Here is a 15,036-nt window from a genome sequence, read left to right as displayed (position 1 = left end):
TGTTGAGAGACAGTGAATAGAGAGTTGGCCGCTGAATCAGGAAGATAGGTTTAAATGTGCCTCTGGCACATACCGGTTGTATAACTCTGGGCAAGTCATCTAACTTCTCAGTGCTCTAGGTAACTAACTGCAAAAGTGTAATTTGCAGAAAGGGTGCCAACCATCATTGGTACAGGGAGTTTCCTCACATGACAGTTGCAGATCCAATTTAAAGCTCTATCCTCTATCTGGCTGTTGGAAAAATTGATCTTCAGTGATACAACCCAGATGGCCAAATTCCCTTTAAAGAAGACCTGAGTTTATTTGTTGCTAGGGAAACATAGGAATTGAATTTTATAAGCTAAGAAGAAATAGTATGTATCCCTTGGCCATTGTATCCATATATCTCAGTGATTTTGATCGATGTATCTACCCTGGAGTCTCTCCTCATGTGGGAGAATATTTTGGATTCAGTGCCATTTGTAGGCTGTGTAATGAGAAGGAGAAGGGTCAAGGTAGAGAGATATACTTTATCAATACATTAATACCTCATCATGATTGGGATTTTATCTGATGATTATATCAATTGATCCGAAATGGGGGAAATAAAATTTTCCCCAATCCTCTGTACCTTACATGGTTATTGTTGGTAGTTTTGTTTCTGGCACGATATTTTCTAGGAACCCAAGACAACATCAGGAGCTGTTTCTCTCTGGTTCAGAACCAGATTAAAGCCATCAAGCTTTCCATGACTTCACCTCAGCTTAAACTGAGAGGTCTTGCAGAGAAGACATGTCACTTCAGATGGTGGCAACATCTTAGTTCAATGTCTTCTCAGCAAACACACCTTTAGAAACAACAAGGTTTAAGGATGCTTTCATTTTTTTCCAGCCCCGTTTTTGTCTATCTATTTGCATAGAACTACTCTGTTCTAAAAGGAAATGTGAGCTTCTTCAAAACACAAGAATCACTTCTCCTGGAAATTGCTGTCTGAGAGGAATCTAGCTACTAAAGTGCTATAGAATTAACGGGCTGTACAATGTCTTTAACCCAGGGAGGAAATAGGATAACTTTCCTTCTGTTCTGTCTAGTTGTTTTTCCACTTTGCGGTTAATGTAGGGCCTTCCTTCTCTTTCCTCTCTCACTTCCCCTCCTCCTCTTCTTCCAATTTATTTTATGAAATGGAGAAGCTTTGTATGTTACTGAATCACTTTTTAGGGACACAAAGAGTCTTCTGGAAATTAGGCAAACTTTTTATCTGCCAAGAAGGTCACAGAAGTAGAATCCCTAGATCATTCTCTGGACATCATATCCATTTGGCACTTCTCTCAGGGCGTGTGTGTGTGTGTGTGTGTGTGTGTGTGTGTGTGTGTGTGTGTGTATTTTTCCCTTAATTACCCTCTTACTAATAAAGCTTAATTAACACTAATTGGCAAAACTATATACGGATGCCTAGTTATTTGTGCTTATGGCTCAGTCCCAGTTGTATAAGTGTTGCTGATCCTCCTACCCTCTGTATATACATCTTTTATACTCATAGTCCAATTAATATTCCCTATATTTAATTTAAGAAGACCCATTATATTGTTTTGCCTTGCAAGTTTTATGCTTAAGATCCATCAAAAGCAATCATTCAGGAAACCCTGCACGTGTAACCAACATTAAAGGAAAAAAATTATGGGATTAAAAACCTATTGCTAATGCTTTTATGCAAAGCGGGAAGTGGAAATAGAAACAGGTGTGTTCCATTCTTGTATTGTTCAGTTCCTGTATATACACACACAGGTGTGCACACACACAAATGTGACTACATTCTTTCTGGAATGCCCCTATCACACTGTCTCCCATTGAAAGAATGCCTTATGTTCCTTTAAGGCCCATTTCAATGACCCCTTTTTAATGAAATCTTTTTGATCACTCTAGAGAGATGTAACCTCTTCTCTAGATAAATAGCTTTTATTAGTATTTTCTTAAGATATTAATCACTCTCTGCCTTGTTCTTTTGCCTTTCTCATGCTTATCTTGTCCTCCTTATTGGATTATAAACTTCCTGAGAGTAAGAGTCCTATTTGTTTTTGTATCTTTCATAGCACCTAGAACAGACACCTGCACAGAGTAAACACTCAAGAAACATTTGTTGAATCAATTATTCCAGTTGGATAGTTAAATAAAGCTCAGTACATATTGTATTGTAAAGCTTAGAACGGATTCAGGAATGGGGCCATGAAAAAAAACCTCAAGAAAACTCAAGTTGCTTTAAGAGACATAGCTTCCAGGAAAAAGGAGGCAATAGTTCCATTGTACTCTGACAGAGTCAGAGAACATGTGGACTGTAGTGTTCAGTTCTGGTGGCACCACTATTTACAAAGGAAATTGATCATCTGGAGAGAGCCCAGAGAAAAGCAACAAGAATGATGGGATTTGGGCTCAAGCCATATGAGGGTCACTTAAAGGAACTTGGGGAAGGACATGAACTTGGAGGCAATGAAAGCTGTCTTCACATATCTGAATGGGGCTGTAACATAGAAAAGGTCAGTTTGGCTCTGGACAACCAAACTAGGACTGTTGGATAGATTTTGGGTTAATGTCAGGGGGAAAAACAGCTTCCTAATAGTTATCTAAAAGTCTGATGACCTTGCTTGGGAGGTAATGGGCTCTCCTCACTTGTGGTCTTTTAAGTAAAGGCTTGATATTATAGGGGGAATAGGGGAATGCATTCTTTTTTTGATATGGGTTGGATTAGATGACCCTTAAATTCCATCCAACTCAGAAATCTATGTGAAATCTCATGTCATTTAGCCTTCACTAATTATCTCAATTGTATCAGATTTCTATCTTCCTGTAAGCTTACAAATTACTTTCATCCCACCACCTCTCTTATGGCACTAATTGCATTTAAAAATATAGTTATTTGGGTATTGGTAATCTCCTAGGGTGGAGGAAGGTCTATTTTTATTCATCTTTTTGTTCCCCAGGGTGTTGTACACATCATGAATACCATGACTTGTATGAACAAATATAAGCATCTCCAAATGAATGATTTTCCCCCCATCTTTGCCTGTTGGATTCCTACCAGTTCTCAAGGTCTAGATAAAACACCACCTTTTTCATTAAGTTTATCTGAATCTCCTCTATCTTAAGTGATTTCTCTCTCCTTTCTCTATTTTCCCAAAGCATTTTGTTTATACTTTTCCTACCGTAAGTATCATGTTCTGCATTGTATTGTGGGTCCCTGTCTTATTGAGTCTATTAAAACAAATTCCTTACTCATCTTCCTACATAGTAGGTAGTCAATAATGGTTGACTTGTTGAATGGTAAGACAAGATCACCAACAATGAAAAGCTCATAATGATGTCCTCTGTCCTTTAGTATATGTTATATAGAAAATGGAATGGCAGTAGGACAACTATTACAGAGAAACATGCAAGATGTGGGTAAACACAGCTCCATATTACATTCTATTCTGTATCTGTTGTTCTGCCTAGTTTCAACTCCATGGAATGAAATGCCCTTCTCCAGATAAGTTTATCACTTCTAACTAACCATCGTCATGCCAACTCAATGTCTGATCAACATGACCTCAGTCTCAGCCTCCTCCCTCCTCCTCTTCCCTCTGTTTGAGGACTAGAGGGTGAAGTATCAAACTCCTTCCACTGCCTTCCTTCATAGAAGGCACAAATTGGATTGTCAGATCACTCCTTGCCTCTGCTGTTCAGTCTGGTTTCAACTCCATGGGACAAGATGCCCTGCTGCCAAGTACCCCCAGTATCCCTCCTCCCTAGCCCCTTCACCACCACCTCTCTTCTTTCCTGCCTCCTTAGTTTGTTATCTTCCCATCAGATTATAGACTCCTTGAGAACGGGGGCTATTTTTCTTTATATTAATTGTATCTCCATCATTTGGCGCACAGTAGACACCTAATAAATATTTATTGATTTTGGATTTGGCTTAGCTATTGCCTGCCTCCTAGGAAAAAAAATAGCAGTCTCATCATTTGGTATATAGACAATTTCATTTGGTATATAGACAATTGGAGATAAAGTTAGAAGATCATGACAAAACAGGTAGAAAGAACCAGTGACCCATGGCAGGTCCAGTCAGTGATGGCTTTAACCCCTAACCTAAAGGCAGACTCAAGCCAATTTGGAGTCCATAGGCTTGAGATTGAGTTAAAGCTCTTTTATTTACTAGTTCTGAGGTCTCAGACAAACTATTTAACTTTCTTAGCTTCAGTTTCCTTACCTACAAAATAGAGATAATGAAAATATCAAGTAAAATTCAGAGGCAATGTGTGAAAGGGAATAGAGAGATAGATTTGGTCAAGTGTTTAAATACCACCTCTGATTTTCACTAGCTGGGTGCCCATACTCAAGCTTGGGAATCTCAGGCCACTCTAAATTATGTAAAGGCACAAATATGCTTGTACTACCTATATCACAGGACCATTATGAAGATCAAATCAAATAATATATGCTTGAATACCCAGTGTCAGCAAAGTGGGGGTATAAAAGAAATGAGTGATTATTTGTCCCAGATTAGAAAGGCTTCCAGCTCGTATATTGAACTCTTCAGACATTTTTGTCCACACACATAGTGACTTGCAACATAACAATAAAGCATAACAAGCGATTACCTCTGAGAGCCAAAAAGTCCCTCCCTCGTCCAGAAAATAGAGCCTATTTCTACCATTGTTGATATATTTAGATGAATATTTTTTATCTTCAATAATAATATATACTCCCACTCTTCCACCTGTTTAGAAGGCAAATCCTCCCATCCTAATCCTAAATAATTTCTGTCCATGTATTTCTAGCTCATACAAACTTTGTTCTGCCCTCAGCAATTTTCCCCATAAACCATCCCTCCATCTTTCCACCTGGAATAGTATTCTGGAAAATTCCAGAGTTCAAGACTCCCCATCCCTTCCTAGGAGAGCTAATCTACTCAGTTTTGGAGCTCCCTTCCTGGAATGAGCAGTCCTGATTGATAGGTGGATGAAAATTCGCCTCCACTGTTATGTGTAGCCCATCCCAGATGCTTTCCACCCAGTTTAGGCATCCAACAGAAAAATCCCAAGGTGATAGACAGGGAGTGGCATCTTACCACTTGCCTTGCTGTCCCACCCTCCCCCTTCCCCATCACACACATTACTATTTCTTTCTGAGAACCTTAATCAAAAGTGTTGAAATTCCATTTCTTAGCCATCATCCCCCTACATGTTGTTTTCCCCTACTAGGATGAAAGATCAATGAAAGTAGGTATATCTCAATTTGTTGTTGTATACCCAGAACCTAACATGGTGCCTGGCACATACTAGGTTCTTAAAAAGTGATTTTTTTAATTCATTTATTCCATAAGTTATATATTTGACAGTAGATTCACCTGACATGAGAATTTCCTCTAGTTTTAATATCACAAGGATGGTAATTCAGCACTCCAGCTTTCTGTTTTTTTTTTTTTCATTCCAACACACAGACACTTAAATTTTATTGTCTTTTAATTTACTCTTTGGTTATTCAATATATCAGTACCTTGCTTTTTCAACTACTTTGTAAAATCTGTGACTTCAACATTTTAGTGTTCTTTCTGTCTACCTTATTATTTTTTAATCAGTGCCAAAGAGAGAAGAGATGCTGAAGAAATAGACAACATATCTAGAAAGACCATATTTAAATGGCTATGAAAGAGGTTAGGTTAGGGACCCTATACCAGTAATAATCCTTAATAAAATACCCTATATGGATTGTTATTGGTGTGAGGCTGACATAATTAATTTCTCTCACAGCTATCTGAACATTCTGTTGACTATTCCACAATACCTCTCAAGCTTTTAAGAAAGGCAGCTCAGAACAGTCAAGAGAACTGGCCTAAAAGTCAGGAAGACTAGGTTCAAATCCTACCTCTGACCTAAGCAAATCACTTGATCTCTCTGAGTCTCAGTTTCCTCAGCTGTAGAAAGAGAGTGGTCTATTCCACAGCCTATGTATACACCTCTCAGCACTGTTGGCAATTATCCGGGATTATTTCTTGCAGAGAGGATCAATATGCATTGGTAGAGAGAATTTTCTTATTCAGGAGTTCCTTATACCAATGAAATCACAAGTCCAGTTCTTGCCTATCACAAAAGAGAAAAAAGAAAGGCTTTACTTCCACCAATTCTAAGCATCTGTGTAGGATATTACATATTGTATCTTATCATGTTGGGTCCCAAATAGAAAATAAGATTCTAAACTCCCAGAATCATTTGCTTCAAAAAATGAAGTTGTGAATAAATTATTTATACTGAAGTGATTTGGTTTTAGAACATCTGTAATATTTTAGAATTTGAAAAAAAACCACCCAGAAACAGAGCTATTTGAAGCTGAAGTGTAATTAGAAATTGAAACAGTCTCTGTGTAACTAGCCAGTAATGTGTATATTCTGATATTTTGTAAAGGCTTTCAAACAATGGTCAAATTTAATTTATCAAATAATCAGAAATATTCTTTGTTGAAAGACTTGATTCAACAAATATTTATAATAGTGGGTGGGGGAACAGGTGGGGAATCTTCTTAGAGGTAGTCCAGACTATCAGTGGTTCCCAAACTCTTTTGGCCTACCGACCCCTTTCCAGAAAAAATATTATTTAGTGTCCCCTGTCACATACTATTCACCACCCCCTTACAGTTTATTCACTGCCCCCAAATGCACCTGTAGCCATCACCACCCTCCTGGATCGCTGAAGCACCCACCAGGGGGCAGTGGCACCCACTTCGGGAATCACTGAGACTATGGTCAAGTAGGTGAATGAATGGATAGAAGCAGTCAATGATTCTGTACCTTTGGGGTCTTTTGGTTTGTGGGGTTTCTTGGTCAGTGCAGCCTCTCAGGCTGGAACAAATACTTGTTAATGATTAACAAAGGCAGTAGAATTAACATAATTAATGAGAAAACATTTCAATCCTGCTAGAGCCAGTGAAAAGTAACTTACTTAAAAACTTTCAGGGGCCCTCTGGATAAACACAATCAGGATCACTGCCAGATGAGAGTTGACTACAGCCTAGCCAAAATATTTTTCCACAAATTAACAAATAGGATCATAGATTACATACTGCCTCCAACAAGTTACATCTTCATTCATTGTTCCCAAATTCTGGGCCTCCCCAGCTATCCCCACATTCTCCTGAAAATCAAAGCACTTCCACACTTTTACCTGGCTCACCTAATTGTTTTTAACTTATGTCCTACAGGTGTCAGACTTCAGAGTTTGACCTCAACATCAATCAATATTTACTGTGTACCTAGTCATCCTAGGCACAGTGGTACAGAGTACCCAGATAATGCTTCTAATCAACTAGGACCCTAACATTTGGTTGGGTTTGGTTGAGGCTATAGGATATACACACAAAAATTAAAAATAGAAAGGCAGCTCATCATAATAGAAGATGACCTCAGAGCAGAAAGAACTGATTTCAAGTCTTGCTTTTAATAACTACTAGATTTGTGACCATGGGATAAAAAACAAACAAACCAGAACCTCTCAGGACTCCAGCTGATTCTCTTAAGACTAAAAGTTACAGATGAATTTCCATGCAAATATTCTCTACACTGAAAATAAAAATCACGTGTTCAGATGAAGGTAGCATGTAGAAAGTGCTAAGTGGTATAGATAAACAGTTTCACAGGAACTCAGCAGAAAGATCACTAAAGGATAGTGCTGTCAGAGGAAGTCTCATAGAAGAGGCAGAATTCCATTTGAGCCTTGAAGGAAGGGGTAAGACAGGAAGGATGGAGAAAGACTTTCTAGGATGATCAAATGGGTCCCATTGGGAATATGTGGTATTTTCAAGAGTTTGTGAAGATTTCACACTAGCCTATCAAGACAACTTTGGATTTTAAAGCAAAGGATCTTATTTCTGAACCTCTGAACTGCAATTCTCTAGGGTGATAAGTGGAGTCCTTCATACAATGCTGGGAGATGCTGCACTGGTGCTGTGCAGCTGTTCTAAGGACTGTGAAGTAACTCCTGGCATGTGGAAGACCCACCTCTGATCCAGACTGAGGTTGGAGTCTGCCAATTCAGAAAAGCTTAGAAAAATGACCTCACAAGGAGCATAAAAGTGGCCTTGGAAAGGGAAATAGGGTTCTTTTTTTGTCTAGGAACCATGGAGAGAGGAAGTGGCAAGAACATCCATGTGCTGGCTGTGGGGGAGACAGGAAAGTACCAATCAGGGTGAGCAATGGCTAGGAGAGCCCAGCAGGTGTGCACACAAGGCTTGGGGCTGTGTAAGAGAGAGTGCCAGCCTGAAGCTTGCAAAGGGAAGAGCCAGCCACCTGTAATGGTGAATTTTCATTCCCTGGTTCACTTATTATTATTTAATAAATAATTATTAATTAAGTTATAGTCTCCAGAGAATTTTAATCTTAACAGGCTAGTAAGTAGATTTTTCTGGAACAAGAAGTTGAAGGCTTTATGTGATATTAGATCTAGAAATAATTAGAAAGATATTAGGAGAGGCCAAATTGTGGAAGTCCTTCAAAGCTAAGAAAAAGAGTTTGGACTTCTGCAGGTACTGGGAAGCCACTGAAGATTTTTGTCCAAGGGAGTAAATAGGGACAAAGAAACATGTTAAGAAAAAAAGATTACTCAGCCTGTAAAGTCCCTTCCAACTCTCGATTTATGATCTGATATTCTAGCAGTGTTGTATAGTTTGGATTTAAAAAGGGAAGATGGAACTAAGGAGACCAATTAGGAGACTACTGCAAAGTTGCAGCATGGGGACAGGAGGTTTTAACTAGGATATAGAGCATTGTAATGATTTCTATATGATATTTCACTGCAGTATTTTATTAGAAAAAAAACAAAAAACTTGTATCACAATAAACTTCTAATCAAAATCCTTTTTATCTCTCCAACACCACTTTAAGCACCCACTCTGATGCTTTCTTTGGGATGGAATGTTTATTTATCTTGTACCATATATTAATGATATTTATGATAAGTTAACTTCATTTCATATATATTGTCTGTGTCATAAAATAGCCTGATTTCTAATACAGAAAAAGAGCCTGCTGAGTCATGCTCAAGGCAGGCTGGATGGGTTAATTAGAAGCAGTAGGGGCAGACACAATGCTATCACATTCCTCTACGAAGTCAAAAGAGAGACAGAGATGAGGGAATGTTGATCCAAAAAACAGGCAGAGATGAACAGAGGCATCTGACCCTGCTGAGAAACAAGGTGAATGAAGTAAAGAGAGATGGTTGAGACATCAAAACAAACTATATCGAGCAAAGTATTGCCAATGGACCATTTGTCTATTCAGACCATAAGATGAACTAGAGAGAGCTAAGACAATGATAGAATCAGAGAGGAATACTGTTAAGAATTATAAAATCTGGGGGCAGCTAGGTGGCTCAGTGGATCGAGAGCCAGGCCCAGAGATGAGAAGTCCTGGGTTTGAAACTGACCCAATATACTTCCCAGCTGTGTGACCCTGGTCAAGTCATTTAACCCCCATTGCCTAGCCCTTACCACTCTTCTGCCTTAGAACCAATACACAGCATCAATTATGAGATGAAAGGTAAGGGTTTTAAAACAAAGAATCATAAAATCAGGGTAGCTAGGTGACTCAGGGTGTAGAGAACTAGACCTGGAAACAAAAGATCCTGGGTTCGAATGTGGTCTCAGATACTTCCTAGCTGTGTGACCCTGGGCAAGTCACTTAATCCCAATTGTCTAGTGCTTACTGCTCATCTGCTTTGAAATGGATATGTGGTATTAATTCCAAGACAGAAGGTAAGGGTTAAAAAAAAAAAAAGAATCATAGAATCATGTGATGTTAGATGTGAGAATATATAGTCTGGGACAGACTCCAAATCTACTTTCTTTACAAATTGTCTCTGCCTTTTGTCAAAATATGGCTCCTGTGTTCAATTCAACAATCATTCATTAAACCACTATCATGTAAAATATCATGTTAGATACTGAGAATACAAACACAAGAAAATAGCACTTGCAAACAAGACGCCTAGTTTGTTGAGAGGGATACAACAAATACATGCAAATATATGAATTAAAGGTAATTTGGGAACAAAGCAGTACCTGAGGGAGGAACTATGTAGAGAAGATTTGGAGAAGTGAGCAAGTGGAAACTCAGAGTCCAGTTAGTAGGCTATTATGATAATATAGATGAGAAAAGTGATGAGTGTCTGAATTAGATATGATGGCTATGTGAGTGAACCAAAAGGAATAGATGTAAGAGATGTTGTAGAAGTTTAAAAGATGTATAAAACTTGGCAAGTGACTGACTGTGTGGGTGAATGAAAGATAACTGAAATTATATGGATGACTGGGAGGATAGTCATTCCCTGGAAAAAGACAAGGACATTTGGTGAGGCAGGTTTAGTGGAGAAATTATGAATTTTAGACATGTAATGTATGAGATACAATCATGGTAGAGATGTTTCTAAATAAAGGGATTCTTAACCCGGAGATTCAAGGCCATATTTCAGGGAATCTGCAAACTTGTAAGGGGAAAAAAAATTACATTCTTGTTTTCACTAAGTTCTCCCTGAAATTTAGCATTTCCTGCTATTATGAATGTAGACAACAAACTATTAGTTTGAGAAGGAGTCTAAAAGGTTTAACCAAATTGCCAATTGGTTCATGACATAATAGGGCAGCTAGTTGGATACTGTAATAATCATTTTTCCCCTTAACCCACTATTTTCTCCCTATGTCATGAGGCTAAGTTACTCAAACTTGAATTGCAAAAATGTTTGCATTTACAACTCTGTAAAATTGTGCTTCTAGTTAATTTTACGTAAGATTTTTGTACATTGTTGCCTTAATGTTCTCACACGATAGCAGAATACCAAAATTTGTAAGTCATCCCAAGAGTTGAGAATTGTAATGCCCAACACATCATTGTTTAAGGGAAAATAAAAGTGCCATGAATAAATTGAAAAAAAAATCACCTGGATTCTTCTGGAGTCAGGACAGGGACTGGAGTCAGATTTTTCTTCCTGAGTTTAAATCTGGCCTCAGAAATTTACTGGCTGTGTGATCCTGGGCATCATCTCCCCAACGTGCTTGAGTTTCTTCATCTGTAAAATTAGTTGGAGAAGGAAATGGCCACTTCAGTATCTTTGCCAAGAAAACCACAAACAGGGTCACAAAGAGCGAGGCATGATTGAAAAATGACCTGACAACAATAATAACCACCACAACATAGAAAAAGGCTACAAAACCCAATTCTAGATAAAGTAGGACTGAAATTCAGTAGGGAGATAAGAGTTGGATAGATGGATTTTGGAATTATTTGCATAGATATTGTTACCATGGGAGCTGATGAGATTACTAAGGGTGCTTGAGCACGAAATAAAAAGGTCCAAGGATAAGAACCTTGAGGGACTCACCAATGTTAGGAAGTGGAGATGGGTGTTGAAACAGCATATGAGACTGAAAAGGTGTGGTCAGGTAGAAAGAAAAAGAGAATGATGAGTCAAGGGAGAAAAAGTGTTGTTGTTGTTGGTGGTGGTGGTGGGGGGGGTTCCCTCAGTGTCAAAGCCATCATGAAATGAAGACTTTTTTCTCATCAGATTTATCAGCTAAGAACCTAGAGGGAACAATTTTAGTGAATGTAGGTCAGAAGCCAGACTGGAAAGAAGGTGTTGAGAAATGGGTAAATGGTAAAGTGAAGATGGTGAGTACAAGTGACTTCTCCCATAAGTTTGTCTATGAAAGCGAGGAAAGATAGAGGAAGATATATTTGAAAAAAGTGGCAAGATCCAGGGAAAGGTTTTTTTTTTTTTTAGCTGTGTATAATAGCAACATATTTTATCTTTTGATACCATAAATATACACAATTTCTTTTTTAAAGTTAAAATAAGTAAAAAGTTAAAGTTTGCAAAAAGAATGAGAAAGCCTGCAGATGATACTCAAAGACTAGAAATGTTAACATTGGCCTACATTTGGCCTATGACCAAATATTTAACCTAATTTTTACAGTAAGATACTATAAACATCTCATAAAAGAAAAAGAAAAAAATTCAAACTTCTATGGTATAAAGAGAGGGCCAAAATTTTTTTCATTGGATTTTCCAGATCTCAGGATCCTAACTCCCATGATATGAAAGGGATAGCTATATACATATACATATATATTGAATGTTATTTTTATCATACAAAACATACTTCCATACTGATCATTGTTGTAAGAGCACACTCATACAGAAGCAAAACTCCAAAATACAACCCTACATATAGTGACAAGAAAAAATAGTATGCTTTGATCCGTATTTGTCCAACTCCCAACACTACTTTCTCTGGAGATGGATAGCATTCTTTGTCAAAAGTGGGAAAGATTTTTTTGTTTTGTTTTGTTTTGTTTTTAAGACTGGGTAGAGGTAGGTGCTTTATATTGCAAGCAGGGAAAGAGTAAGTAAAAAGGGAATGAATGGATGGATATGAGAGAAAGGGAGGGAATGAAAGTTTGGGCAACCAGAAAATGTGATGAAAACATAAGAACCAGTTATTTTCTATTTAAAATAAGGTTTACAAAGCTAAACAATATAAAAACATAAGGCAAATTCCCCTAAACTATCCTTTGCCTCTCCCTTTAAAAAATCTTATCTAAAACAGCAAATTGTATTTAAGAAAGGAGATTACAGTTAGAGGTTAAAAACCACTTTATATCAATGCCAGGTTATAGGCAGATTATAAAATGAATGTGTTACATTTTCATGTCTCTTTTTTGGCTTATAGATTGTGAGATCTTTCATGCCAAAGTCTCAGTGGCTCCCTCCATGCAGACTAGCATTAAACTGAGCTTCCCAGGCCATCCGGTCAAAGGAAACTTGAAGAGCTTTCACTTTCTCCCTCATCTGCAAAGAGGCCTGGGCAATCTTTCGGGATTCTTCAATAGTGGCATCTTTCTCTCGGGAGATCTGGCTTATCTTCTGTTCCTTTTTCTTGATGGCTTCCTTGATTCCCTCGATGTGGCACTTGGCCTCTTCTTCGGCTTTCTGTTTTAGAAAGTAGTGGTTTTTTTCCCGAAGAAAGTTAAACTCCCTGATCCTATCTGCCTTGTCTTTGATATTTTTATGCACATTATCCCTTGCCTGCTGGATCTTCAGGTCCCCCAGCTCCACTAACATTTTTTTATGCAGTTTTCTCTGCTCCTCTGTCTCTTCAGCTCGCCACTTGGCCAACAGGAGATGTTCTTCCTCTTTCAGGGCCTTTTCTTTCAGCTCTCTGTGCCTCTCCTCAATCAGGCGCTGGTGAATCTCCTGAGACCTCTGGGATCTTTGCTCCAGGGAGAGTCTCCTTAGGATTTCCTCAGCCTTGTTCTGACTGTCTAGCAGGACCTTGCGAACTTGGTGACTGGCTGAGGAAGTGAGATTATTCTCCTGGAGTTTCTTCCTGCCTTCCAAGTTCTTGAGTTGCCTCTTGTAGCAGGCCTGCACCATCTTCTCCTGAAGCTGCTGAATGTTCTGCTCCCTTCGATCCCTCTGCATCACTTCCTTTTCTTTCAGCATCTGCTCCTGGCAATGCTTTCGGTACTCTGCTTGCTCCCTGGCCCTCTCCAATTTCTCCCTGCGCTGGCTCTCCTGCTCCTGGACCTGTCGCTTCCACTTGCTCTCTCTCAAGGCCATCTCCTTTTCCCATGTTTCCAGCCGCTCCTGCTGTTCCTTGCTGAGGCGTGCCCGACGCTCCTCTTTTTGACGCTCCCACTGCTCTTTGCTCTGGGACAGCTGATGTTGCCGCTCCCTCTCCAGCATCACCTGGAACCTCTGGTCGCAGCGCTTCACCTCCTCCCAGGCCTCAGCCGCTTGGTGCTGCAGCTCTTGTATCTTCCTGGCCTTCTTCAGCCGCTCCATCATGAGGGTGACGATCTTCTTATCCCGGGCGGGGATCATGGACTCTGTCTGGTCGTCCTTTAAGTTTTGGAAGGGTTCCAACTGAGTCTCTTTGTTGGCCCCGTGTGTCTGGGAGTACTGGCCTCCGAATTCCACCAGCTGGGTCATGGCCTTGCCCCGGGGCTCCAGGGAGGAGGCTCGAACCCTGATTTCTTTCGAGGACAAGGCTGATTTCTCTAAGGAGTGAGACGAAGGGACCCAGTGACCCAGGCACCTGCGCACAGTCGTGGCCCACTGATCTCCACTGGGTTCCCGCTCCAGCGTCAAGGTCCCCCGCGGGACTGTGTAATCTCCACGGGGGGTAGGCGCAGGCATATCTTTTTTCCCCAAGTGAGACAGTGTCTGCTGCTGCTGCTGCTGCGGGGGTTGCTGCCAGGCCAAGTTGTAATTGGCCCTTCCAAGCCTCGAGGCCCTGGCAGCAGAGTCGCGGTCATCGTCGGGGCGGCGGCTGCGGGGCAGCTGCCTCCGGGCGCGGTCAGGGGGTCTCCGGCCCACGTCGGTTAGACTGCGGCTCTCCCGGGGCGAGCTGGGGAAGAGGCGCCGCTGCGGCTGCGGCGTCGGGGGGTGGAGCACCTGCTGCGCGGTCCCTGGGGTCCCCGCCGCCCCGCGGGCTCGCTCAAAGGCTTGGCAGCCCGGCCGGGCGGTGACAGCGTCCTTGTTCGCTGTCAAGGCTTCGCCTTTGAGGCCGCCCGGGCTGCCACGGGGCCCTGCCGCTGGCAGCGGGGCCGGCTCCCCGCCCAGCGGCTCGTGGTCGTAGACCTCCAGGTAAGGCAGCGGCGAGAAACGGCCCGTGCCCTCCATCCCTCGGGCGGCTCCCCCGGCTCTCTGCAGAGCTGCTCTCTTCGCCTTGTCTGGGGTCCTGGCGGAGGCGCTGAGGAGCCTCCGGACCGTCCAGCAGGTCCTTTAGGAATCCCAGCTTGGCCCTGCTCGGGCCTCTCATCCTGGGGGCGCCTGACGGGCGGGGACGCTGCCGCCTGTGACGCCGGGACCACTTCACAATGCTTCCCCACCGCCTCCAGCGCAGTCCCCTAGCCTCGCCCTCGCAAGAGTCCTCAGCGCTCGGATTAATATGCCACTCGCTCTGAAGCCAGGGGGCACCATATGCCTCGGGGTCGGAGCCCTTCTCTGAGAGACTTGCAGCACTAACAACAGCAGC

The 15,036-nt window shown here is 41.1% G+C and overlaps 1 protein-coding gene across 1 annotated transcript; it reads right to left on the bottom strand.

Annotated features, from left to right (window-relative positions):
* Positions 1–12,752: 12,752 nt before the first annotated feature.
* CCDC185 (coiled-coil domain containing 185) lies at positions 12,753–14,681 on the bottom strand. The gene has a single exon (XM_044674444.1). The coding sequence runs from the start codon at positions 14,679–14,681 to the stop codon at positions 12,753–12,755; it is 1,929 nt and encodes a 642-aa protein (XP_044530379.1).
* Between the last annotated feature and the right edge of the window lie 355 nt (positions 14,682–15,036).

Source organism: Gracilinanus agilis, chromosome 4 (genome assembly GCF_016433145.1).
Source record: "Gracilinanus agilis isolate LMUSP501 chromosome 4, AgileGrace, whole genome shotgun sequence".
Lineage (NCBI taxonomy): Eukaryota > Metazoa > Chordata > Mammalia > Didelphimorphia > Didelphidae > Gracilinanus > Gracilinanus agilis.
Note: the sequence above shows the minus strand (reverse complement) of the source record. Positions and strands in the feature narration are given on the sequence as shown.